The sequence below is a fragment of the Fulmarus glacialis genome, unplaced genomic scaffold (assembly GCF_000690835.1).
Source record: "Fulmarus glacialis isolate BGI_N327 unplaced genomic scaffold, ASM69083v1 scaffold34839, whole genome shotgun sequence".
In the NCBI taxonomy this organism is placed as follows: Eukaryota; Metazoa; Chordata; class Aves; order Procellariiformes; family Procellariidae; genus Fulmarus; species Fulmarus glacialis.
This window is the reverse complement of record NW_009233196.1, coordinates 15,811-43,717: the sequence shown is the minus strand read 5'-3', so window position 1 is coordinate 43,717 and position 27,907 is coordinate 15,811. Positions and strand designations below refer to the sequence as shown.

General features: G+C 41.8%; 1 protein-coding gene across 1 annotated transcript in view; it reads left to right on the top strand.

The window, feature by feature from the left end:
• The window catches only part of TPH2 (tryptophan hydroxylase 2), a gene marked incomplete at its 5' end in the record, with an annotated part of 46,964 nt that extends 37,088 nt beyond the window's left edge, over positions 1-9,876 (top strand). The window contains 3 exons of the mRNA XM_009585237.1: positions 2,525-2,620; positions 8,844-8,977; positions 9,066-9,876. Coding sequence (XP_009583532.1) covers positions 2,525-2,620; positions 8,844-8,977; positions 9,066-9,240 — 405 coding nt within the window. The remainder of the gene's footprint in view (positions 1-2,524; positions 2,621-8,843; positions 8,978-9,065) is intronic.
• Positions 9,877-27,907: the final 18,031 nt, after the last annotated feature.

The following is a 27,907-nucleotide window of genomic DNA, read 5'->3' as shown; positions in this document are numbered from 1 at the left end:
ACACCCCCCCCCCCCCCCCCCCCCCTTAGCTGCTGTTAGTTTTAAGAATGAAAATGACCCTGATCGCTGTGTTTTATCAGGAGCCCAGTCCTGCTGTGTATCTGTCGGGGTGTTCATGTTCAGAGCATAAGAATTACTACCTGATGAGTTCTCTGAATGGTGTTCTCAGGACTCATCCTGGTAACGTCTTTACAAGGTGCTTTTAGAGAACAGATAAAATCTCATGTTATACATCATGCTGAAAATTGCCAAGGGAACACAAATATCACTCTCTAAGCTATACCATAAGAAAACTAGGCGAATGAAGAGAGTTGGGCGGGAGGGGGCAAATTCAAAGATGTTAGTGGGATTTAAGTGTAAAGCTGAGTGGTTCATTGCTGACAGCGGCAGCATGTACAGAACCAGGACTGTAGCCTCCTGAAGGTTTTTCTGGCAAAATATTTAGGTAGGGAAGCTAAGTTTGTACTCTTCTTGGCGGTAGGTCTCTCAGCTTCACTTATCACTCCTACAGTGATGCCTTTGTCATTTTGTGTACCTGGCCGTTTGTCCCTGAGACATCTTTTTGGAAACCAGTTGTCTTGGCCTTCCTCTAAGTGGTGACATCAGCTCATTGCATATAATGAAAAATTTTATGCCAGCTTGGTTTATCCGAGACAATAGCAAAGCCAGAGGTGGAACTTTGATTGTTTGTTTGTTTGTTTGACAATGTTGTGCTTTCACTTCCTCTTGTGGATGTCTGTGCCTTTGACTGCTGTGATGGAATCTGACTCAAGATACTTGAAGTCACTGCAATCTTTCCTTCTTCCCAGCTGACTTAGCAGGTTTGGATCAGACATAGGGCTCATGTTTTTATTCTTTTTTATTACACCCTTCTACATAGTGCCATGCTGCATGAATCACTAGCTCTACAGGAACTTTTATGAGAGGCAGAGAAATGAATCATTTCTCAATTTCTAAACATTTGTTGAACTTGAAAGAGCTGTTAATTTCTGCTCTTTTGCATTTAGTATGATACTCAGCCTGGAAGACTGGGAGTTTAAGGAGGAAATGGACGAAAAAAAATCATCGTGTTGGGATCCATTCTCAAGTTACTCAGAAAAACTTAAGATTTAGTACCAAATACTGGGTTGTTTCTTATCCCAAATTTATATTTCCTGCAAAGACATGTGAATCTGTTAGGTTCAGTGGAGTTATGTCCCTTTGCACAAAAACTGAAATTGTCAGAAATGTAGTAAATTATCTGACAGTAGTAGTAAAAACAGATACACACGTATATAGGTCTCTGTGTGTGTGTGTGTATATATATGTGCAGTATTTTTGTATAAGTAAGAAATCAACTTCCTAAAACCTTCATATGTAGAAATAGTTACTAGCTTAATCTCAACTGCTTGATCTAACATCAAAAAGCAACCTTGATGTGTCATAACAAAACCAAACTAAAACTCACTACCATAGGAGCAGAAGTAACTGTCGTCTTTTGCATTTAGTGGACAGTGAGCTGTCTGTGCTTCTTACAGTCTTCCTAATACTTAACTTTCTTGGTGGATACAGCAAAGTTAGATACAGTACTGTTATGCTGATTTAGCACATCTCCTTCACAGCTTCTCATCAGTTTTACAGCTCAGATCATAGAATCATAGAACAGTTGGGATTGGAAGGGACCTTTAAAGGTCATCTAGTCCAACCCCCTGCCGTGGGCAGGGACATCTTCAACTAGATCAGGTTGCTCAGAGCCCCGTCCAACCTGGCCTTGAATGTTTCCAGGGATGGGGCATCTACCACCTCTCTGGGCAACCTGTGCCAGTGTTTCACCACCCTCTTCGCAAAAAATTTCTTCCTTATATCTAGTCTAAATCTAAACCTAAAGAACAATTGTAATGGATTGGTCAAGTGAACTCATTTGACTGACTGTAATTTTCTTTCAGTAATTTAAAAAGCCAAGTGGCATATTAGTTCTTCATTTGTGACAGAGCAAAATCTAGTGAAGACTAAGGCCTCAGCTCAAGAAGGCTCTTAAGCACATACATATAAGTACGTTCATTCTAACTCAAGACAGCACTTAAATACGTGCCAGACTTTAAAGTGGCATTAGCTTGAGCTTAAAGCTGAGTGCTCTGAACTAGATCTCAGATATCTTCAGAGGTTCCTAGACAGGCAGACCAACTACCTTGCAGGATTTTATTTTAAGGCATCTCATTTATTTCACAAGGTTTCAAAAATTTCTGCAGATTACTATCGGTGCCTTTGATACTTAAATGATCTTGCTTGTCTGTTCCTAACAAGCCATTCCTGTGAACTGCTTGGGTACCCAGAAAAAAAGCAGAATCTCACATTTTTGTGCAAAGTTCCCTTACAGCAGAACATGACATTTAAAGTACTTAGCAGTAATAACATACTTTATTTGAACTTACATTAAAGACATGAAACTCTGAAGAAGTGGGCAATCAAGTGAATATGGTACCGATTGTCATTGCTGAAGTGCCTGTTTGCAACTACACTATATGTATATCTGTATATTTTACAGTGCTATTTTTTTACGATTGAATTTGGCCTTTGCAAGCAAGAAGGACAACTACGTGCTTATGGGGCAGGACTTCTGTCTTCTATTGGCGAATTAAAGGTATGTGCCCTTAAAGCAGAATCAACTTTCTTTTAATCCTAACAAAATAATGGTTGCATGTAAATATTTTGACTTTCAAATAACAGTTAAAGTTCTCAAGATAAAAAGCTTACATTAAAAATTTGATATTGACCTGAAAGCTTTGTTTGAAATACCAGCTCGCACTTGAAGCATGAAATGGATTTGTAAGGCCTGAAGTACCAAAGCAACTATAAACTACAAAACTTATTTCTGTTTGGATTTGCATTTCTTGTAAAAAGAGGCTCATAGGTTCTAACAGGTAAGGGTGCCTTGGGCTCTGAAAGCTTTGTTTAGAAGAGAAGCACATATTTTTAATACGCACAAAAAAATGTTTTGAAATGTTTGTTGTAAGTAATCCAATGTATTTCAATGGATTCGTTACTGATATTAAAAGAACAACATTTATTAAGGTCCTGATTCAGTAGATTAATCATATTTAAAATTAAGGAATGCATATAAACTCATGCTAGACTTGAAGTACATGCCTATGTGACAATACATAGAGCCCTATTCTTATAAAGGTGAAAGTGTTTAACCTTGCATGGTGCGGGTAGTTATAATGGATCATTTATTGCCTCTTTTTATGCCTAGAAAACATAGGGAACAAGCAAAAGGTATTTTGTCACAAGTGTAGTATTTTGGGACATAATGCGTCGCTCTGTTGGCAAGATGGGAGGGAAGGGGAAGGAGGGGGAGGAGTACTGTCTTCTGGGACCCAAATGAACTGTTGATGGCCTTTCAGGTAAACATTTGGTTTTAAAAAGCATATGCAGAATAGTATTTACAAACTGTTTTGCAATATATCTGCTGTTTATTTGTGTTTAAACATCTTCCCACCCTCCTGGGCTGGCTTTCAGTGAAATACCTGGCAGTTTAATAGAAGTATCTCAGTCTCTTTTTGCTGTTTGTTTCACCTGTAACTGAGAATATTCATGTTGAAGCTCATTAGTCTAATGCTGTTCTTTCATTAGTAGAAAAAAGGTTGAAGAAAATTACTTTCTCCAATATTTTTTCTTTGATTGCATTGCAGTTGCTCTAAGTTCAGTGCATACTTCAGCCACAGAAGCATTCTGTATCAGCCTGGCAGTATTTCATACCCACAGCGCAAAGATGGTTAAAGGCAAGGAGATGAACATGTCCCACTTGTCTTCCTCTGGCCTAACAACATTCAGTGCTGAGTCCAAAATTTTGTGCAGGATTCTGCAGAGAATCAGGCCTTTTATTTAAACTAACAGTTACGGTCATTAGGTGATGACCCTGAAAATACCTATCACATCATTTACAAAATCTAAGGGCATAAAAGCGAGGAAATGAATAGTCAAGAACATAATAAATCTTCTACCATCAATGTCATAAACAAACACATTATTCTTGTCAAGTGTGCATATTTTGTTACCAGACATTTGTGATCCCAAATCTGTGTTCTTCACTCAGCAATAATCTCAGAGTATAAATGCAAAGAATAATTCTTTTGAAAAGCAACAGTAAAAATTAAATAATGTGCACATTAATGGACTGTATTGATCTGCTTCAAAGATACAGCCATATATATCATAATAATTTTGCCATCAATCAATAATATTACATACTTTTCTATTACACTACATATATATTTCGTAGATGTGAAGCCAGAAGGGACTATTAGATCATCTGGTTTGACCCCTTGTGTATCATAAACTATTAAATTTCACCAGATCTTGCATATACTGAGCATAGGGACTTAAGTTAGACATTTCAGTTATTGAGAGACTAAGCACTTGTGTGCTGAGGCCCAGAACAGCACCATACCACAAATAGCCATAGTCTCCATGAAGGAACTGATAAGGTGAAAAATGTTCAGAAAGTCTTTGTGGGACTGTGCTCCAGGGTAGAAAAGAAGGTAAAAGGTAAGGGAAAAAATGCAAAAAACTACTAAGTTTTCTGCTAATCTGACCATGGGAGAAGCTGTTTCTAGAACAAACCTGGCAGTGAGTGTGCTTCTTGTCAACAAAATAAGTCAGACAGGTGCTTGGGAAAGGACAGGTTCACCCATGACGTTGGTGCACAACCTTGCATCAAGCCATTGCCGGTCTCTGATGTTTCCTGGGAAAGCAACTTCCCTTACCTCTGCCCTTATCTCCTAGCACCCATTGGGAGGGAAAATTTCTTCCATGACCTGAAGGTGTCTGAAAGATAATGCTAATATAATAGGCTGTAGTTGAGATCTTGATGATATCAATATCCTGATTATAACTGAAATGCTAATGGATGGCAGCAATTGCTCTGAAAATGATGGCAACAATACCAGCTATTTCTGTGGTGAGTGGGGATGAGTAGGAGACTCAGATTGCATGGCCATGAAGTCTGACCTGCATGTGTGCAACACCCATACTTCTCATAGGAGACAGAGTGAAGAAGTCCTTTCAGAAATAACTACTGCCGTTCTTAAGACAATGGTGATTGTGGACCCATAATCCCTTCTATGAGGAAGTTCAAATACTTCTTTATCCTTGTCACTAGGAAGGTAGGTCTTGTTTCAATGTTGGATTTTGCTACTTTGGCTTTAGAGGCATTTGATATTAATGTGCTTTTGTCAGCAAGAAAAGCCTTTCTCCAGCTGCCCTCCCTATCAGCTCTCTTTTTAGTGCAAGAGTATTCACAGGAAACAAAACGGTGGCCAATTTTATGTATAATTGCTAGAAATTTCTAGAAATAAATGAGTCGCACTATTTGCGGGGTGGAAGTGGCCAGCAGTATTTGGGCCTTTCAGATGAGTGAATGGCTTGTTCAGACATCTCTGTTTCTATATTACACTGCTGCACTCTGCAAATCCGGTCAACAGCTTTAGCAACAAAGAACTATAAAAGCTAGAGAAATGTGGGCACCAGCCTATCAATGTAGGATTCCCTTCAAGTCTTTTTCCCCACTCAGTATTTAGACTTCAAATTTTGGATACTGAAAAATGCAACTCCTGATGTGCATGCTATGGAAGCATCAAGCAAAAAAATTTTAAAAGCACAACAAAATAAGGAGAAAGAGAAGATTAAAAATGAAGCCTGGGGGGAAACGAATAATACAGTAAGTATTATAAAATGTTCTGCCTAATATAGTCAGGTTAACTCTAGCTAACGCTATTACACAGTATATATTTGGGGCTTAGAGATAAGGCAGAAATAATGTACATTTCAATTATTAAAACTATTTCTAAAAAGCAGTCCAAATGTCTTCAGAAACTTTAATCCATTTACTTTGTATGATGCTCTCTTGAACTCTTTCATTAAAGGAGTCTCCTAACAACTTCAGTTGGCTGTAGATCAAGTCATATATCCCTGTTATATGCTTCTATATTTAACAGAGAGGTAGATTTCAAATCTTTCTGTATAGATTTTAAAAGTCAAATACAATATCCAGTCGTATTTTGTTTTAATGATAATTATATTAAGAAGAGCCAGCATTAGCCTTTATAACCAAAAAGATTCAAATACAAGTTTTGGCTCTGTTTTCTGAAGAGGATGAAGATGACGGAAAAAAGAACTCCTGGATCCCAGATGTTCATTTTAGTGCTCTTTTTAAATAGACAGTCTTTTCCTTACTTGTCTAAACAATGTATAAAATTATACTGATGAAATAAAAAAATTCTGGTAAAATCAGGACACTGTCAGATTTGCAACCTGTGTTGTAGATAAGCAGAAAAACATTTAAGAGCAGGTTTTCCAAGACTCTGTGTTCCCCCCCCGGAATAACAAAGTGATAAAATCAGTACTGGCACACAGACAACTTCTCACCTGTGTTCTTATTCTGCCCTCCTGTACTCCTCAGACAATGCAGTATTTATAACTCATCTCAAGTTTCCCCCTTGCTAGCTAAAGATTTTGCTTTTTGGGTTTTGGTTTTGTTTTTTTTTTTTGTGAAACTGAAAAGCTCCAAGTTGTATTATTACACTCCATTTTTTATACTCAAAGGAGAAATTACAAGACCAAACCCTTTTTTCATATGTCAGTGATAGTGGTCACTTAGGAAATGATTCACGGTTGCTCAGTGTAAATGCGTGGTGCCATCTGAGATGCTCCAGAGCTCTGACCAGCTCTCCAGCTGCCGCTCCAGAAACGTGTAAGTCTTCTTTAGGTCCTGTGCTATATCTTCCATCCCTATACAGATGCATGAGACATCCTAGGCCCTAGAGATGTGGTTAGGTACCTCAATCACTCTCTTAACCTTTGATCTAGCAGAGAGTGGAGGCATTTCTTTATTGTTATGCTTATTTCCAATATGGGTAGTTCTCTAGTTTTTAAGCTGTCCAGTTGTCTGATACTGCGGCTTTTCCTGGGAATCAGTGGTGATTCATTTGGAAGTTTCACTACAACCTCTTGTTGCTTGAACTGAAGGAGGATGGCCAATAGCTGTATTAGCTATTGAAAACATGGCCCACATCACTCTTCTTGATTGCCTGCACAGGGCTTCATTCAATCCACTCAGAGTTTTAAAACTTTGTGCTTTAGACATTTGAGGCATCAAGTCTCGCCTGGAAGTACAAAGGCACCTTAAGAGGAGACGTTTTTATCTATAGATAATCTCCCAGGGAGCCTATTATAATTCCCAGTCAAGAAAAACAAATTCATTTCGATAGAAGGAGGTAAATGCCTAAATTTAAAGACATTCAACCACATCATGGCTCTGCAAGGAGAAAGAGACAACAGGGATATAGATGGGTGCTAATAAGGTGAGCCTGTTCCTGCAATCCATTTAGAAGAGGATGCTGGTTAAGACAGACAATTTTTGATTTTTGTTTTCAAAGCTGTTTAACTGATGCCTGGCTAGAAACAGCAAACCTTATGAGAAGGGAAAGATACATGTACTAAAGAAACTAAATTCCCTGACATTTTAAGATTCCATGCATTAATTTTTCATGTATTTATTTTTGGAGAGAGAGGAGGTGGGAGGAAGAGGTTCTTGTTCCTGTTTTACGTCCTGTTATTTGGAGACTGCAGGTTGAGGGCTAGTGTGATATTTTCAGAGCCTTTCACAGGGATTTAGGAATGAGCATAAGCAAGAGCTTGGATAAAAGGTGTGGTGTATACCTTAAGGTTAATATGTTACTCTGCTATGAAGAATGTCCATGCAGAAAGAAAGAACTAAGAGGCACCTTCAGATCTCAGGGATCTGCTCCCTCCCTGTCATTTCTTTATGCTTTTCATGCACATCTTCACTATGGATAGATATTAGGAGACTAAAGAAGGTTGAAAGTTGACCTAAATATGCTCTCCTTCCTTACCTTGTACTTACCTGACTCTGTTCAGAGCACTGAGAATGAAAAAATGTGTGCTCTAGAAGTTAAGGTAGATCCAAAAGCTAACATAAGTATTCAAGTGGAAAGGGGAGCTAGAAAAAGATTGTGTGGGAAAATGTCTCAGTACCTGATTTTTAGTTTTGAAACCTCTGTGTCTTTTCTAGTGGTTTGTGCCAGTCACGTAAAGAGAAAGGCTAATCGGAAATCTCTTCGCTGGGTAGCAGCATTTGATGCCTCATCTGCCCAGTGTCTGTTCTGTACTTATCTATGCCGGTTTATTTAGTTATTTTTTCCTTGCTTTCCTTTTCCTTTCCTTCCTTTCCTTTTCCTTGTACTATGTGGAGCATTATTGCTCAGGTGTACGTGGCAGAAGGGTAATGCATTTCATCAGCATGCAATAAATAGACGTTATTTAATGGGTTTTCGGATATATAGTTTCACTCTTAAACTCACTGTCAGGAAAATAGTATATGACTTTGGCCTGAAAATGTAAAGGACAGATTATATGAATGGTTTGGTCAGACTCAATTCATCCACCAAGATGATGATCAGTTCTGCTAGTTAAGTGACATTTTGAGGACGTACATATTTGTAGTTGTATAGATAATTTTTCAAGAACGGTTATTTGATGGCTTTCCTGTTTCCCGCTGAAGATTTAGGTCTCTATGCCTATGTGGCAGGTGCATTTCTAATCTCCTCTTTATTATTCTAATAATTATTTTTGGGAAAAAAAAGACTCTCATAAAAAGAGCTTTTTTAAGCGACAAATGATTTATTCTGGTCAAACTGAAAAACCACTGTATGTAAAACAAGAGAGGCTACCAGCTGATGGGGAACATACAGCACAGCGATATGAAAGCTGTATATATGAACAGTTGCATAGATACACAGCAGTATCAAAATACGGTTTAACAGATCCTGTGGTGTATTTTGCAGCATGCTCTTTCTGACAAGGCCAATGTGAAAACATTCGATCCAAAGACAACCTGTTTGCAAGAATGCCTTATCACTACTTTCCAGGAAGCTTACTTTGTTTCAGAAAGTTTTGAAGAAGCCAAAGAAAAGATGAGGTGAATTATTTCCCTTGACTCAAAAATCTAATTTTCTCTTCTTTAGCGGTTGAAAAAAAAGAGGTGTTAATTTTCTTTTTTCTTTCAGGGACTTCGCCAAATCAATCAATCGTCCCTTTTCTGTGTATTTCAATCCATATACGCAAAGCATTGAGATTCTGAAGGATACCAGGAGTATAGAAAATGTTGTCCAGGACCTCCGCAGCGATCTAAACACTGTGTGTGATGCTTTAAGCAAAATGAACAGATATTTAGGGATCTGATATGTGTGGCACTATGATTTGCTATAGGTTGCTTTTTCTGTAGCCAGTCTAGTAACATCACATAATATGGCTAACTTCTCAAACCCATCAATTTTCCCTTTACAGCTTGGCCTGTGGCTTGCATCATTGTGTAGCTCTGTCTAATTGTAATGTGCAGACAAACCAAGGCAATGCTAATACGTAAACGCAACATGGAATGTGGCAGAATATAATCATTAATTCCTCAACACAATGTCACGTACAAGTACACCATTAAAAACTTGCCTGGCAATGGTTTTGTTTCCATACAGTATGATTCACTTCAATGTATAAGAAATGGTATTGCTGATTTCATTAAGTCTGAGTTTATTTCTTTATAATCCCTTTCCTCCCATAAGAATCCAGAAAAAAATATTTGCAACATTTTCATTTTCTTTAAGAGAATCTGTATTTCTTTCCATAGTGGTGAAGACAATGTTTTGCCCATGTATCTGTAGCAGAACTGAGTGTCTCTTGTGACTGAATAATACAATTTATATACCAATGCTGAGATCAGGAAGGCTATGTATCAGTACTAAAAGGTCTGTGGAGATTACAGATTATGAGAACTTTAAACTGGCAAATGTTCAACATGGCTGAGTAATTGCAACACAATAAAAAAATCCTCTGACAATTCATGCAGAAAGGTAGTTCTAGTTCATGCATGTGTTACCTGTGACAGTCCTGAACATACTTCCTCTGCGAGGGCTATCTGGGAATAAGAGAGGAAGTGCCTGTGTTAATTCCGGGTTGTTAGATGTGAATATAAAGCCCTTCTACATCATTGTGTGCCTTCCGTATTCCCTTGTCTTTTGAACATACTCCTCTTGCATTTCATGCATAATTTGCCTTTCCTCATTATGCCACATTCAACCTTGACGTGGCCATGCATGACTGGCTCTACGCTGTATCAGTATCAGCACATATAAAAGGGTGAATATGGAAGTTGTTATTTAATTATAGCCAAGACAATTATCAGTTAGTGGATTACTTGTGGGGTGATTAAATCATAGAGACATCCAAACTGGTACCAGATGGATGCGGGAATGCCTGAGTTAATAAACTCCAAGTTAGCACGCTCTGACAGAAGCACAAGCTCTGTCTGGGGAGCACAGTGCAGAAATATTTGAGCTGGCTCTTATCTGGAAGCAATAATTATGCATGTCTTTCCTTTATCTGGGTTATTCTATTCTCCTATTAGCCAAGATAATGGAGAGTTGACTATATTGTATGGACCCTTCTTAATGGAAGCCACATGGCTTATGCAGGTCATGTCAGTATGGGTGAAAGTGTCATAGCTTGTCTACATACAGGGAAAATAGGTATCTATGGAAGCTGCTCTCCCAGCTGAGAGAGTCATGCGGATACTCATAAGTGTTGCTGGCAATTTCAGCATAAAAAGAGCACCACTTGATAGTACCAGCATATCCTTAAATAAGAGGCAATCTATAAGGATAATTTTCATAGGGAAATCTGCCACCTCCTCAAAGATAACTATGACATAACAGAAAATGCTCTTTTCTCCGGATGGTCCCTGCTGCATTCTAATGCTGCTGTTAATAGGGTGTGGAAAAATCCAGTTTTAGATTTAACTATGACTGCCGCTGGTACAAATGAAGAGCTGTTGAATTATCCCATGGGGATCAGCGTGCTGGAGGAGTTTTTTAACTTCTGGATATTAGCGTGGACTCTGTTAGCTAGCACTTATCACAGAGGAATCGCTGGCAACCTTGGCATGGAAGTTTCTCCCTCCTTCTTCCCATGGAATCTGATGAACCTTTCATAGCCCTTTCTGGACAAAATGGACTGTACTGAGATTGCTTTAACTGGTCTGAAAAAATCATTGAGCAAGGAATAGTAGATCTTACTCAGTTCAAGAACTAACAAAGTATTGTTGGTTGCTTAAGTGAAATAAAGCCACAATGAGTTACAAAGATCCAAAGCTTACAAAGTTACTGAGGCTTTCCCTTGAATCAGAATTACACAGGAAAACTTTAAATACTTTTAATATCTGGTTTTATTCTTGACTTTTCTGAATAGCTTAACGTAAGAATTCCACAGCAGTAAAACAATAGAAGCATATCTTTGTTTTGTTTTGTGCTGTTAGCAAGTAAATCTTATTATGGATTAGGGAGAAACCCTTGAAATCTAATAGTCATTTTAGGACTAATGATGGCAAGGAAACTGTCTACAATGAAGACATAATGTCAATGAAACAGAACATTGTCAAAGCATAATGGGCTCCTGCTGCTAGATATATGCTTAATCCAATGATTTTATTTCTATTATACAACATGATTAAAAATAAATTAAATATAATGGGCTAAGGAATAATAGTGATTTAGAGAGACAATTGCTCATTGTTCTTACATAGCAAAGCTGCCTTCTTACAGGCTGAAGAGCAAACTGGCTTTGGGCTTTAGCCAGTCGGGAGCCAGGACTGGGAAGGAACGCTTTAAAAAGTGCACTATTGCACTTTTATGAATCAAATAGTTCCAGCTTAGCTGAAATTCTTCTCTGTGGTGTTTATTAGCAAATTAAGATCAGTCATGCAGCAATCTCCTTGGATGACAAGCTCATTTAGGCATAATGAGGGAATTATTGACAGTTATCAAATTACACTAACGTTTCATTTAAAAAGGCCATATTTATCTAAGGTGCTTGTTTAGCTTTAGTGATCTGGACTCTGGAAATTGGACTTCTGGCTTAGGCTCATTTATTTCCTGTGTAATTCTGAACTGATGCTTTATGGGTCTGAGATATATGCACTTGCTTTGCCTGCACAGAGTAAATGGGCCCGAGCTTAATGAATGTAAAGCATTGCAGTGTTTACTACCATGCAAAGTCTAAAATGAAAAACAACACTCTGAGACATTGCAGCAAATACAAATACCAAGTTTCATTTGCAAACCAAGACATGGTTCATGCATTTCATGTCATTTGTTCGGTAGAGGGGATGGAGTGGGGAAGGCGTTAACACAATATATTGCGTTTTCCCTCTCTACTCTTCAAGACCTGTTTAGAAGCCTGTTTTAAGTTCAGCCCTTCAGTACACTTTCATGAAATAAGGTGTCTTTTCCTTTCTTCTTGTTATGATACCCTGATGTGATGGAGAAAATTCCAGAAATTTACTGTATATAAATGTATATTTACTGATGTACTGTAATGGATTACAGAAGAAAGTTTCACATCTTTGAAAGGACAGCCTGGCTCAGAGAGCTAAAGCTGCTGAAGGCTTTCACCTACAGGCTGCTGGTACAAATCCAGCCCAGTCAGCAGTTACTGAAAGCTATCACCAGCCAGCAGCAGCCTGGCTGCCGTGTGATGAACTGGGAAGCCGGGATTGCTTAGTTTGGAGTAGAGGAGACTGAGGGGAGACGTGATAACCTTTTTCAAACACACAGAAATAGCTGCAAAACGGAGGGGACAAACTGTTCTCTGGCCTCAAGAACTAATGGACTTAAATTGCAGGAGAGGAGCATTAAGTTATGTAACAGTGAAACATGGGGGACAGATTGCCTAGGGCGACAGCAGAGCCTCCATCATTTTTTGAGAGAACAGGTTAGGCTGCTATCTCTCAGGAATGATGTTAGCACAGTCGGTCCCGTCTTTAGACCAGGGGAGAGGCTTACGACATCTTGAAGTCCCTTAGAGCGACTGCCTGGAAGAGGCTTCAGCCTCCTCATGAAAGGGCTCCAGCTGGCTCACAAAAGCAGTAATGGTCAACAGCCACCACTGTGGAGCATTTGTGCATCACCTGCTCCTCTGCCTCCTCCTTCAGTCTTTGAATAACTTTCACCTTTCCATCTTCCCTTAGGGAATGAATAGGATCCATAGTCTGAGTGTAGCCCCAAATGCTGGCTATGGTGCTCTATTTTAAGTTCATAGGCCATTTGAGAGAGCTCTGTGTGTGAGTTACCTGCTAGTTACAGCTACCCAGAGGCAGAAGACTGGTAGTGAGCAACCAGCATTTGTCCTTTTTATAAACAAGGTTTAAAGCTGCTCAACTTTATAAACAAAATAGAAATGCATATTTCATCCTATCTGTGCCTGCATTTGGGCTGTCAGAAAGACTCTGCTCCCTTGAACAATCTGCAGAACCTGGAGCTCATCCAAGCTCCGGAGCCTGAGTGCTCCAGCCACACATCAACCTTGAGTCTTGGTGAAATTCGGGCACAGAGCAGCCTGTTCTCCCTAACTTTCCTGGCTGCCAAGGGAAAGAAACCCACTGGTGTAGTCCAGAAGGGAGCTTCAGTTCAGGCCCCTGATGTAGCTGGCCAGGGAACTTGGGGACCACACCTGCTGCTCAACCCAGGAAGGATCAATGCAATGCTCTTCCATTTAGGAAGTCAGCTTTCCACCCCAACCTGGAAACTTCTTGTTTCAGTCTTTTTAGAAATATGGGAACTTCCCTTCTATCTCAGTAGGAATCACTGTCATACTTCCAAATAATTTGCAAAGGGAGTAATTCTGCTATTGTTACATAATGGCTATGCTCTGTGGTATCAATCACTCCAACTCTGGAGATGTTTTACGACAAATTCTTGCCTTCTCAGTGAAGAATAGGTCAACGGTGACAGATTCCTCTTCTGGGCTTCAAAGTACGTTTCAGACACGGAGTTAAGAGAGAGATTCTGGTTATACTAGCAAATATTTATTAGTAACGAATCCCTCTAGCTGACATAGTGAAGGCTGTAGAGATGTCCTTGGCATCCTTATTGGCAATTTCCTGTAATTTACCTGAGCTTGGAGGCTAAATAATGTCCTCCTCAGTTGAAATACTCCATGAAACCTGTGTTGTTTCATCTGGTCCTAGAGAAAAGGTGAGTAAACACAAAATAATCAGAATTCAGTGATGTCTATTCAAAACATTTTGCAACAACTACATTTAGTTTAAAAAGGCCCTCCAACACCTTAGAGTAAGAATTCATATTTCTTTGCTAACAGCTGGGATATTAAGGTGAGACTAAAAATAAGTGCTGGCATCTCCTTGGGATTTGGCCTGGAGTGGACAATTCAGGTGGAATAAGTGTGAAATGGGTTACATAGTCACGTACTTTAAAACGCAAGTGGGTGATGGATATTCAGGTGGACATTTTTTTAATGTAGTCAGAAATTTCAAATGTCCAGGAAAAATAATGGAGAAGAAGCTACTGTTGCCGCACTCCACCTTTGGGGGAAAAGAACTGAGTTTGCAAAGCAGCAGGAGGTAGATTTCAGTCCATGTCAAACGGGCACATGACCTGAAACACAACCCAAATACGCCTACATCACTGGCTTCTGCATGAGCTCCAGCGTGAATACAATTCTGATAACAGAGGAGCAATAAAGCACTCCAGAGCCAAACAGCCCTGCTTCCCCACAGGATACAAAGTGGGTGATTTGAGACCAGCATGGCACAAATAAAATCACTTTTATTTCCTATTAAATCAGGTTTGGTTTATATTTCTTTTGCAAAATACCTTTTGAAATGTGTTACTACTTTATTTTTCCGTAGGGATTATAAAGAGATATGTTAATTACGGAATGGTTGATGTTCTTAGCACTTTTTGCCTCGAGCTTTTCTTGTTGCCACCAAACTCCCCAGTCTTGCTACTTTACATGAAAGTAGAGTAATGCTGAAGATGTGATGGTGTCATTTCCCAGGGCTTGACAACTGATGGGTACACCTGAAATGCTACCCTCCCTCACCATCCCTCCTTGTAGTGAATTGCTAAACTCAGAGATGTGAATAAGGCCAGTTAATGGTAAATGAGTTTAAGGTTATGCATACAGTGGATTTGCCACTCTAGCAAAATTTGTCCGGAGGGTCAATTTGGTAGAATTCCCTTTTAATGATTACCCCTGATAGATCACTTGCGGGTAAAGTTATGAAAAAGCAAGTGCCTTACATCAGATGGGAACCGGGGAGTCGAAATTTCAACTGCTGCAAAACCAGCACATGTTCCAAGAGGCATTTTAGTGCCAGTGCCAGTCAGTTCAGTTAGAAGTAGCTCAAAATAGATTTCATAGTTGCTGGACTGAAAGGCTACATTTTACCTCCAGGTCTCAATCCAGCCACTGTTTTCTGAGATGGATCTGTGTCTGCTGGAGCAGGAGCTAGAGCCGTAAGTCAGGCACGCAAGGCCTGTTCCTTATTTCATTTGCAGGCATTTTTTAAAAGCCTCTTTTGCAATGTTATCTCCAGAATAAAAATGCAGTGCACAGAAGGTGCGGAAGCAACGAGGTCTGATCTTTTCTGAGATCTCATTTCTCCCTCCCAGTGTTGGTCAGCATGGTTCCTGCAGCCAAGGGAAGACTCTTGGCCCATGCTAATTGTCAGGGGCAGAAGTTAAGAAGCCACCTGAGCGCCAGAGAAGAGCTCCCACTCCTAGCTGCTCCTGTGGCCTCAAATGACCACTGTCTTCTGCGACTTGTTTTTACGGAGCAACTCCTCAGGCTTTGTCTGTGGATGTCTGTAGCGGGATCAATTAACGTATGCTGTCATATGTGCAGGAAAGGTAGTAAAGAGAGGTTGAAAAGTGCCAAGGATTGTATTTCATAGGTCTCCTTTCAAATCTTTCCTTCTCATACCTGGCTTCTGCTTGAAAAAAATGCACAGTAGAAGCTCACCAGCACCGTCCCTGTAAATACCAAGCATAGACAATAAAGTCATCCTTTCCAGGCCTCTCTCCCATCGCAGTCATCCTGCAGAAACTGTGCAGGTGGTCATTCTCAGCTGTCCAGTGTAGCCCCCCTCTTCTCTGAGGGCAGTAATACCGAACCGTGGATCTGAAGAGCCGGGTGAGCTCTCACTGCTGTGCACACCCAGGGCTATTTCCCCGCAGGACGCTGCCATGCAGAGGCGGGCAGCCTAGTGCAGGTCTCAGGATGAATGCAGTGGGGTAGCACACAGTTCTGCCTGGGATAGTAAGTTCTGCCTGTCTTATTGCTGGGCAGAATAACCCCAGGACAGTTAAGGCTCTTAGTCGTACCAATACAATCTTCCTTGCCCCATTTCAGAGGCAGAATTGCTTTAAATAGCTTGCTTAGGAAGCCTAACACTTGGGGACTGTTACAAATGTCAACAGCTCCCCCAGACTTACAAACACAAGGGAAGGGCATGGGCAACCATGTGGTACCTGTAGGCAAGTATCGATTTTCTCATCACAATGTCAGCACGAAATCTGGCATACAAGCAACATGGGGTTCCTGTGGGTTCAGTTTTGTTACGACATCTCTCCAAAAGCTCAGAAGAATCAAAACCGGGGCTGTTTGCAGCTGGATAGGCACAGGGGCCTCTATATAATTCTCTGTGCTTTCCTGCCATTACCTTATTTCCAAAGGAGAGGAAGAGTACTGTATTCATGAATGCTATGTAAAAGCTGTTGCATTTTCACTGAGCGATAGTTTGGTTTGTCTGAGTTGGGAATGAAAACGTGGTTAGAGGGAGCGAATTAAATCTCAAATGTAATGCCTCTGATTTGCAGAAGGGAAAGGGGAAGTGCTAAGTGAATATAGGAAATTGCAGCATTATGCGTTGTGAGAGCAATTCTTTCCATCCTTGTAGCTAATGGACTGAACAGAAAGTGAACAATTTGTTTCATACAATGATTCACCAACACTCTGACAGGGTTTCCAATTCTGAGCTCACTTTCATATTCAGCTCCCTGTTTACTAGTGAAATAGTACAATTATCTGTCTACCTCTTACATTTTATAAACAGGCAAGGCTGTGGTATCTGAAAAGAATAAAAATAACTGTATAAATCCTGGTTGTTTAAGGCTGGAGGGAAGGGAAATGAAGCAAGTGTTATCTTTCCAGTGGTCTATTGGAACACTCCTCTAAAAATGAAGTTAAATTCCCTGGGAAAATAGGTCGAAAAGAAAAATGCCAATGGAACTTGGTTTTCAATTTCTATTTAATGTTTTCCTCATCCAGGTTTGTGAAAGAAAATCACAAAACATTTCCTGTTTGAGTCCACTTGTCAAATTGTCGATAGTAAAGTAGCCAGAACTGTTACAGCTGAATTGGCCACATAAAGCTCTGGTGAAAACGGGATGCTTCTCCCAGAGGCGTTTGGTAAATGTGCTAAGCTGCTTTACAAGACAGGATGACATTTTTCTGCCTTTAACTCCAGTTTTATTGAGAATAGAAATCATTTGGACTATAAGGAGTTTCAGTTTTTAATCTGGAAATGTTTGTGAGCCGGCCCTGACTGCATACATTTCTTGCTCGTGGGCTCAGAGTATTTGAATGAGGGAAAATCTAGGAATAGCCTTCCAGAAGAGTGTAATTAGCCGCTTGTTAATATTGATTACTTATGATACATTAGTGCTTAACAGGGCTATTTGGAAGGAGATTCTGGACAAATATATTGTAAAAGGGCAATCCCTGTCTCAAAGTATAAATTCAGTAGAGCTTTTAAAATCCAGTGAGAGTCAATGAGTTGAGTGGAAGAAGGCGATGGCTATAAAGATGGCTATGAAGGCTATTAATAAGAGTAACAGACTGCATAGTTGAGGATTTAGGAGTCTTATTTCAAATTACATAGCTAAAATATAAAAAAAATTGGAAGTCAGTAGCTGCAATTACCTGTTGCAGCCTCTTCTGCTAGATGGTGATAAGACTGTCACTTCTTGGTAGAATCTGAGTCTACCCCTTATGCTCTCCAGAAACAATGAGTATAAAGTTGATGCTAAAAATGCTTTTAGTCTGAAAGCCACTTAAATTGATGGCAGCAGCAGCAGTCAATGTGGGTGCTGAAATCTAGGAACTTGCTGAGGAGGTAGGGCGGGCAGCGGAGGGGACCTGCTTTGTGGGGAATGGCACCCGTCAGTGGCTGAATCCTGAATTCCAGGGCTACCTCCCTCAATGACACTGGAATATAGGTGCCTGGTTAAATGTTTGCTGAGTCTCTGGGTGATTTTACTGCTGGCCTTTCTGGAAGCAGTACCCTGGGCCTGGGTTTGCTGGGTAAGCCAGCAGTACTGGCTTCATGGCTGGGATTTCCAGTGGTACAATTAATCCACTGCCTGTAAAATGGAGAAATGCAGCATTCCCTTTGGATTGCAGGAGTCAATAAGGGGCAATAGGGGCAAATTTGTCCTATGAGGTTTTTACTTCAAGATGGTATGAAATGTAACCTGTGAGTGCTTTTCTCTCTAAAGTTAGCCTTGGGTAGTTACTGCAAATGTAGCATTACGAGGTGTCTCCATTCGGTTGGATGGCTCTCACCCCGAATCTTTCTGACCTTGGCAAGCTCCAGGCAAACCTTGGCAGTGGTCTGAATCTAAGTGAAACCTGTCATTTTGTTTAGCTCTGGATAAATCCCATATCTGGAGGAGCAGGAAGAATCTGCCTGAAGAGTTACGATGCTGTGATGATCCTTTGCAGTTAGGTAACTCTTTGAGCTGAGAAGCATAGATCACAGTGGCCCCAGGGCTGTCTTGAAGTAAGTCTGGGCAGAATTTGCACAAAGCTGTTCCTGTGACTGGGGAGCTACAACAGATTTCTCTGGATTTCCTTAAATTCCTGAGTTTCTGCTTTCTACTGGGCATAGCATAAGGGAAGGAAACCACAAACTGGGAAAAAGTGTTTTTTCCTCTGTTGGTAAGCAAGTCAACTTCCAGCCTCCCTGGCACTCTCACACCAGCAGTTGTTGTAGACAGCATTTGTTCTCTGTGATTCCCTCTTGCAACCTTATTTGCAGTTTCCTGGGGCACTACAGCACGGTGAAAGGTGACTCATGTTTCCCTTTCAGAAGATGATTTCATCTTTGCTACTGCAGAAAGGACCTTTATTTCTTGCAGATTCCTGAAAAATGTTTTGTGGTAAGACGACAGACAGTACATCTACTTTCATACATTTGCTTAAGTGCTTGCAGCCTGCACATGTCCTTCACTGTTGGACAGTTCCTAGTACTGGGATCTGTAAAGCCCTAAACAAAAACTAACCTAAAGCCCTAAACAAAAACTAACCTAAAACCCTAAACAAAAACTAACCTAACCTAGTCTTTTTAGAAGATTAAAGCAAACAAGCAAACTGATATTTTATTGCCCTCCTTCCCTTCTGTGCCATGTGCCCTAATTACTCTTGTGTGTGGCTCCTCAGTTAAGCAATACAGTTTTTCAGCGTGCGTATGTATGTATGCATAAATTAGAAAGAGGCCAGATTATTTTCTGAGCAGATTTTTCCATGGTCTTCTATGTCATAATTGCTGCCCAGGGTTCTGCGAAGTTGCACGTGCAGTTCTCATGCAGAAAACAGAGCAAACATAACATGACTAACCCATATTGACTACCAGATGCCTCAAAGTGTTCAAGACTTGCAGTAAATTACTGTTTTCTCTGGTCCGTATCCACTCTGCCTTCTGATGCTTTTCCCTTTGATGCCCTGTGACCTCGCTGCGAATGCGATGCCTTCTGCTCGGTGCTTGCATGGACAGATGGACAATGGTGCCAGCAAGGGATGTCAATAGTCAGTCCACTAGACTCTTGCTTGTCATTCCTCAGAAGGATGATAACTGATTAGCTAAAGCTAATGGTTTCTGACAAGTGCTTAACTAGACTTAAAGAAATACTGTCTCTGTGAAACCAGAGCCTTTTGATAGATAGTTAAAACTTCACTTCTCTGCCAGATGCATGTGTTAGTAACCGTACTTCACCAGCTGATCGCATCTCATAATTACAATTACTTGTTCTAGCCCAGGGAAAAGCTCAGTTCATTTGTCCAAGTATTGATTAACTGGTGTAGTCAAGATTACTTTACTTCACAGAAGATAGATAACCATTAATAATGTTATAATTACAGCCCAGAAAGTATGGTGATGAGGGGCTAGATTGGAACTTCAATAGATAAGGAGACAGGCATTGTTTGTAGAATCCTGAAAAAATTACAGCTGCTATATTAAAGGGGGGTAATTAACCCGAGGGAACCGCTGGTGACGAGGAGCAGTTCACGTCCTCGGGCTGTGCGCAAGGGCCTCTCCCGGTGCGCGTCCCTGGAGGTCAGTCACTCGCTCGGGGCAAGGCCAGGAAAATACTGGCCCGAGTGACATCTCAGGGCTGAAGCGGGTGCGGGAGCGTGAAAAGGCAGAGCCACGGGTATCGTGAAACCATTAAACGCAGCCATACCCCTGCAAAGGATGGGGGCATTTTAGTTCCTGCTCCCTGTCAGGTCTGGTGAGGCAGGTGGGTTTTACACCCATGGTAGGTGCCATGGCACAGGGTGGCACCAGGACTTCCTTCTCCTCTCCTCCCTCTCGTGTGGATGCCCTCGTACTCCAGCACAGGGTGTCTCCCAGCACTCACCGACCCTGTCGAGGTGACAGCCCTGCTTTGGTGGCTGGCAGCCATGTTGTCCCAGAGGGAGGAGGAGGGGGAGGGAAGCCCACCTCAGGGAGCGGGGAGGCCCCGCACGGGGCACTGAGGGCTGGACCGGCCGGTGCTGCACACAGTGGAGCAAAGCGGGGCACGGGGCAAGTGTAACGAACAGAGACACCGGCATTGTCAGATGACCTTGTGCTCGTTCGGAGTGGTGACACTGCTGTGGGATCGGTACACAATGAAGGGTTGGAGTATCTGGTGGCCGAGGAAAGGCCAAAAGAGCTTAAGAAGAGAAGGCTCTGGGGGCATTTATCGATAGGTATGCGTGCCTGGTGGGAGATGGGATGAAGAAGAAGGAGCCCGACACCTCTCAGGGGTGCCCAGTGACAGCTATGGGCGCAAGCTGCTGTACAGGAAATGGAACGTGAACAGAAGAAAAACATTTTTACTGTGAGGGCGGTCAACACTTGCACGGGTTGTCCTGAGGGGTTGTGGCATCTGTGTCCTTAGAGGCACTCAAAACCCGACAGTACCCAGCCCTGAGCAACTTGCTCTGGCTGATCCTGCTCTGGGCTGGGGGTCGGACTAGGCAATCTCCAGGCATCCCCTCCAGCCTCAACCACACCGAGACACTGTGACCAGGCCATTTTACAAATGCTGCTAATACATTGTAATAATGGTGCCATCAGAAGCCCCGCCACCTCTTTCATAGCCGAATGTGGATAACATTGCACATCATTGCATCTTATTTTTGTGGTAGAATCCACAGTGCTGTCTGCTTAATGTTTTCTTCTATGACCATCTTCCATGCTTTTGCCCGAGACATTAATTACTGATTATTAATCAGTAGGTTCTGTTCTTGACAGGTAAGATCTCTTTTGATTTCCCATAAATGGGTTAAAGCAAACTGAATCATGTAAAGTGAAACAAACTTTTGCATGGAGGAGTGCAATTTTGCAAAAGAAGGCAGCAACTTGTAGCTCATTTAGTTTGTAAACTTGATGGGGGTTTATTCCTGAGAGTGAGCTGCAGCTTTGAGTTAAGAGTCTAACAGCCCCTACAGCTCAGCAAAGAAATGCTATGAAGATCCTCCCACTGTGGACTAAGATCAGAATTTTCTTAGTGCTTTGGGTGTCAAAGCCCAAAGTCCAAAGGCCAGGTCACTTTGCCCTGCTCTGAGGGTGTTGGAAATCTCTTGGGTTAGGGGAGCTTCCAGAGAGCCACATATGGGACCTCATTCTCCTGAACTTCTGGAGGTGGTAAAATAGGACTTACACCAAGGATATGGCTTTATGAATGGGGTAAAACCTAAGAAAATTATTATCTGGAGGCAATAAGCTCATATCCTCAATCTCTTTGACCCCATTATCTAGACTTCACCTAATTTCAAGGATCTGTTCCAAAATTAGTGTCAAAACACTGTCAGTTAATCTGCTGTTGATCCATCACACAGAACAAACGTGACCATTCCTACTGAATAGTGAGTGCCCGTGGGCAGTGTGTGTTCCTGTATTCCCTCATACAGCCCACTCGTCCACACAGATCTGTATTGTTCACACAGTTTTATGTAAATTCATGCTAATCTCAACCTCTGTACATGTGGGCATATTTCACCCATCTGATAAGAATCAAAGGACTCGCCCCTTGCTATATACTTTATATTCAAACAAGTTGGGGTTAATTTGATGCCAGGAGAACAGCTTTTAACGCTCCCTCTCAAGGCATTAAACTACCAACGTTAACTTTCTATGCTCAGCTCTTGGGGTCTACAAGGAAATGGTGTGAGCAAATTTGATAGCAGGTACATTGGCATATGAATGTAAATCAGGTAGAGAGTTGTAGGCAAAATGAATATCAGGCTAAGATGTGTGGTGCTTTACAAAGGAAAAAAATGAGCCAAATTAAGCTCAAGGTACATTTTTTGTTCCCACAGTGTTGATAGTTTGGGTGTTTGATCTGAAGACTGTGGGCAGATTGTTTGGAAATAGTAGGTTGTGAGTTCTTTTGTTAATGAAAATCTGGAGGGCTTTCGTGTCCTACTCTGAAATGTAAAATCTCTTTGCCAGTTTTCAAAAAAGACACAGTCCTTCATTTTTGCCGATTTGGATGCATAAACCAGTGGTGTCCTTTTTAATTACAGACTAAGTGCTGAGTAGTGAAATGTAGATAAACAATAATCTGTCCAACTCACAAATACTGATTGCACGGCCCCTCTTTACCACTGCTGTAATCACTGCAAAAGCTTTGTTAGATTTTATGGGGTACTTGTAAAAGTCAAGAGATTCCAGGGAATTTTACCTTTCTGTTCAAGCTAAGGGAAAATATCTCAAAGCTCGGAGGCCTCTCCAGCAAAATCATTGCAAGCAGGTCCTGCTCTTTCTTAAATTGGCAAGGCGACAGCTTGAGTGCATCTGCTGAGTGCCACTGTGACAGTCTGATCACCTGGGGAGAGAAGTGTCTCGCAGACAGGCAGATCCCAAGCCATTTTGGTAATAATAGGTGAAAACTAACAGCTTGCCAGTGCAGATTCTTGAGTGCCCAAGGCGTGTGCTTACAGTAGGAGCCTCCACAGTACAACTGCTGCATTTGGTGATTCTGCACCGGCTCGTCCAGGGGGCTCCAGTGGACTCCCTGGGGAGAGCGTGTTGTAAATAGAATAATCAGGAGATAATAAATGTAACGGACGGTAGTTTTGCAAGCTCCTGACCAGCTGGAGTTGAAAGACCCCATGCCAGCTAATGCAGCTACATGATTGTCAGGTGCTGGCTGGGCATCTAACCAGGCCTTTTGGTTGCAAACCAAAGTAATGCTCCTTCTATCCACAGGTTGTTTATAACGTTCTTTGATTGTTTCTCCCAGTAACATTTTCATCTTATTTTCCACCAGTCTAACCTGGCCTGTTCTCTAGCTTTCACCAGGCACTGAATAAAATATCAGTCTCATTACGGGAGAGAGAGGCACTTACTGTCAACCTTAATGTCACCAGCATTGACATCAGACATGACATTAGGCTGTCGATTTTCTGTTCACGTAGGAGTTAGTTAAAGTGGTAGCCAGTTGGTAGGAGAATATCTGTGTCTTCAACAGGTCTCTTCCTCAATTTAGGCATCAGTGCCAAAATACAGGGTGTGAAAGTGTAGTTTAGGCAAAGTGTAGACACCTAAGTCAAAAAGCATGGGAAATGCCAGCTCCTTTTTGGCTTACGCCCTAGAGGTATTTGAATTCCTTAAGCACCACAAGGTTTGACTCTGGCATTTCCCAGTGCCTAAATCTCTGGAAAGACCCAGAAGTGCCGTTGTCAGGACCAGGTGTCTGCCTAAGTCCGACTGTGATTTCCAATCAGGTGTTTCGCTGAGCAAGTCTCCTGAAAGCCATTAACAAGTTGGTGGGCTCCATTGGAACCAGGAGAACTAATTTCACAAAATTAGGAGTGTGTGATCTTTCCGCTTTAAAACTCAGACAGGGAAAGTCTCCTCTACCAAAATACGGTAGCCAGTTAGAAGCAGGACTGACCAAAGGCATAAGAGGTCTTCTGCATGAAAGAAGAGAGCCCAGCACCTCTCATCTGGGCTGGACACCCCAATGCATGGTCTATCTCTGCCAAGAACTCTGGCTCTATGCGTCAAGAACTGGAGGGAGCAAGATGAAGCCTGATGTTAGGACATAGTTACTTGGGTTTTACTTCTTTTTCTTTACCTTAGCTACTACTGCTTAGAGTGAGTATTCCTCCCAAAGGTACAGTGGGAATTTGAATTAGCATGAAAACGATCTTAATCTGATTAAAAAAAAAAAAGTTAATTCTGTATGTTGTTTCATGGAGATATTGGCAGTTTGGCAGCTGGGTGAGCCCACTTTGTGACCAGCCAGGACTGAAGGAGGAAGGGGTAACCCTTTATTTTGAGGGTAAGGGAGAAAGCGCGTGGCTGTCAGTACGGCAGGCTACCTGCGCCAGGCACCACGTATGCTAACTGGCGAGTGGCAGCAGGCAGGCACAGAGACAGCGGGACCACGCGTGTGTCCTTGCAACCGTACAGAAAGGACCTATAGGCTGGCTGTAGCCTTCCCACATGCCCTGGGGGCACCACAGCAATGACTAAGGTAGTTAAAACTCCTGACTACGTTTTAGATCCTTATTACTGATGATTCCTGAGATAGTGGAAAACCAAAGCTACAACAGCCTTTTCTGAATTTTAGGTTCCAGGCTGAATTTGGAGGACGAGTAATCTGGGAAAAAGAAATTATGTTCTTTCTACTTTTAACAAGGTGGGTTGATCTGGAAGTCTCTGGAAAAATTGTAAATATGGATTCTGACTGTGCTATTTTCTGCAAAGATAATCCTCAGACTAGAACTGCTCTTAAATGAGGACTGAACTGTAAAGACAAGAGCATGGACTGGAGCTGTCTGGAAAAGTTCCTTTTGTTTAGGGAGAAATTGTTTTCTCTGTAATTGCATGAAAAAAACCCTCCTTATGTCCAAGACTCGGCTATTTGATGAGTTAACAAGACTGGCGTGACTGCGTCATAGAGTACCAAATCTAAGCTTCTGTTAAAGTAAGTGAACCATTCTAACCATTTTGTTTGCCAAGAAAATCTTCTCACAGTCTAATTAATGTAAGGTTGTCTGTCTGAGTCTGCAGACAGCCTTAACAGAAAAGTGTGAACCTTTCCACCCCATTCATCTCAGTGAAGTGCCAGCTTCACACTCCTTGGTTTCACTCAATGACAGTGCCACTCACTTTATTGCTGAGTGTTTTATCTGAAGGTTTGGAAAGGGCATGCCGGGACATGCAGGGAAGGCAAAGCACAGGAAAGAAGAGCAAAGATACAGAAAGGAGGAAGAAGAAGGCATCAGCCGTCTGCTGCGTGTGCGTGGTGGATTGAGCCCCTCTGGTGACCACAGAGCAAACGGGAGCTGGCGCTCTGGCCGGCTCACCCGTCACAACCTCCCCCAGGGACAGCCCCTTCATGTGTTGCACTGCTACCAAAGGTGGAAATCTTTCCCCTTGCAGATTGTCCTTTTCCTTTGCAGCTTGTCCCTTCTGCAAAGCAGGCTGGTTGCCTCTTGTCCTTCTGTCTTGTCCCACTCTTTCTGCTGCAGTAAACCGAGCCATCATGGAGACTGGCGTGAGTACATGTAAATATCCCGAGCGCTGTTTACTTGAGGTGTTGTTATTGGTACTGACACCCCGGCGGCTCCATGGAGGCTCAAGTCTTCTTCTGTCTGCCCTGTATCCAAAGACCACCAGTCTGCATTTGGCCTTGTCTCCACCACAGTGGCTCCTTCCCTGCTCAGGTGCTTTTGCAGAAGAGCTCCCCTTCCCCGCTCTTTTTTTTTTCTCTTCTCCGTATCACTTGGATGGGACTCTCCATTTTTCTTTTCCATTTTTTCTAAGCTCCTCTCATGGTCTGTAGCTGGAATAAGAAGTGCCCACCTTTGGGGGCTATGACTCCTGAAATGTCTCTTCTCTAATGCTTCTGGTGCTAATACCGTAGCTTTGTGTGCTTGAGCTTTGGTACCTTTGTAACAAATGCACATAATATTCCTCTTCACGTAGAGGAAAATTCAAGGCTATGCTGCAAAATGTTTGGCTTTCTTCTTTTAAACCAAACCCCATGATTTTTTTCACCTCTCTCTGTGCTGTAGCTTTTTCACACCTCTCCGCTTAAGAGCCCCTTCAGATGCACTAAAAGGAGTCCCTGCTTCTTTGGAGAAGAGGCAGTTAAAAAGGCACAGGACTGTGCAGGGGAGATGGGGCTACGGGAGCTGAGCGAGGCTGAGCCAAGCCAGAGGAAAAGGCAGCATCGGCTGAAGACAAGGAGAGGTAAGGGCCTGGAGGGAGGGCTGCCGGAGCCTGTCCTTTATCGACTGAATAAACAACCCACATAGCAATAACAATAAATAATTTTATGAGGAGTTAGATAAGCTTTTAAGGGGAAAAATGGTAGGGGGTGTAACTGCAAATTGAGAAGGAAAGCAGCTGAGATGGGTTTCCCTGTTGCCGTCTGTCCTCTATTTGGCAGCAGCTCGTTTGTGAAAAAAGCAATCAAGAGTAGTTTATGATGCTAAGACATTTCAATGACTTGCACTCAGTGAAAATCATTGATGTTTCTGCTGTAGCTAGATTTTGCTGCTTGCAGTTCAAAGCATTTCACTGCCTGAAATCCTATTTTGTTAAACCTGGCAACGAGTAAAATCACAAGTTCCTTAAGAAAATCCTCTGGGCTTGAAAGGGGATGTGTTCATTACCCCTGCAATTAGCAGGAAAACTCCACCTCAATGGGGCACTCGGTCCCTTCTGATTCCCCTCCTTACAGCTCCCTAATCACCAGGTGTCATTCAGATTGTAAATTGCCATCGTTTAATGCACATTGTAGAAAACTCTGATTACGTGTCACTGTGAAACATTCTGAGAGCCGGGCCATAAATATTCCCATCAACTTGTCTCTCTACCATCCCCAGGACTCCACTGCAATACAGCTAATCCCTCAAAACGCAGTTTGGGTTTTGGTTTCTGTGGAGCTGACCCATATGCAATGGAAATGTTACCTTGGGAACAAGGTTAAATGACAGGCTTACGGACCTACTCTCTTTTTTCCCCTTTATTTTATGATGAAAATGTAAGATGTTGTGAATGGTTCATCATAACATATGCCAGCAGAAGCATGCCAAAAATAACAATCTGAAGCAGCACACGGTATGTAACGCTTGCATACTTCTCCAAGAGTTAGAGAGATCATTGAAACAACACATGTCAGATGCTATTACTGTCATATTGTTGGGGCCATCTGTTAGAGCCCAAGATCAAGACCTGCTGCTTTCCCTGGAACAGCAGCTCCACAAAGGACTGTGGCAAATTAAACTAAATCGGCTCAGGCCTGGGGAGTTCATCTGAGGGTTTTGCTTGTTTTATTGCAAGATTTCATCAGGGATAAAACCAACCAGTATATTTTGGATATTGCTTCAGGGGAAGTCTGGGGAAAAGCTTTTTAATTCTTTTTTGTTTATTTGTTTGGTTGGGTTTTTGTGGGGTTTTTTTGAGGGACTAAATAGCACGTACAAGATAAGGACTGAATTGCCAGGATGGGATGTGTACATTTGCACCTACAGGTGTGCTTATTGGGAAAACATGTTCGTAAATAAAGTTCATACCAATGTGCGCATGCAATTATTTGCATCTAATAAACAATAATTTGATAGAACCTGCAGTTGTATATGACAACCCATTAATGCAGTTGACACAAATTTTCAAAGCAAAGCAAAACAAAGACTTTTGAAGTTGCATATGGAATTTGGATGCCAAATCCTCCTGGTGGTCTTCAAAATCTCAGCTAGCATACCTGTT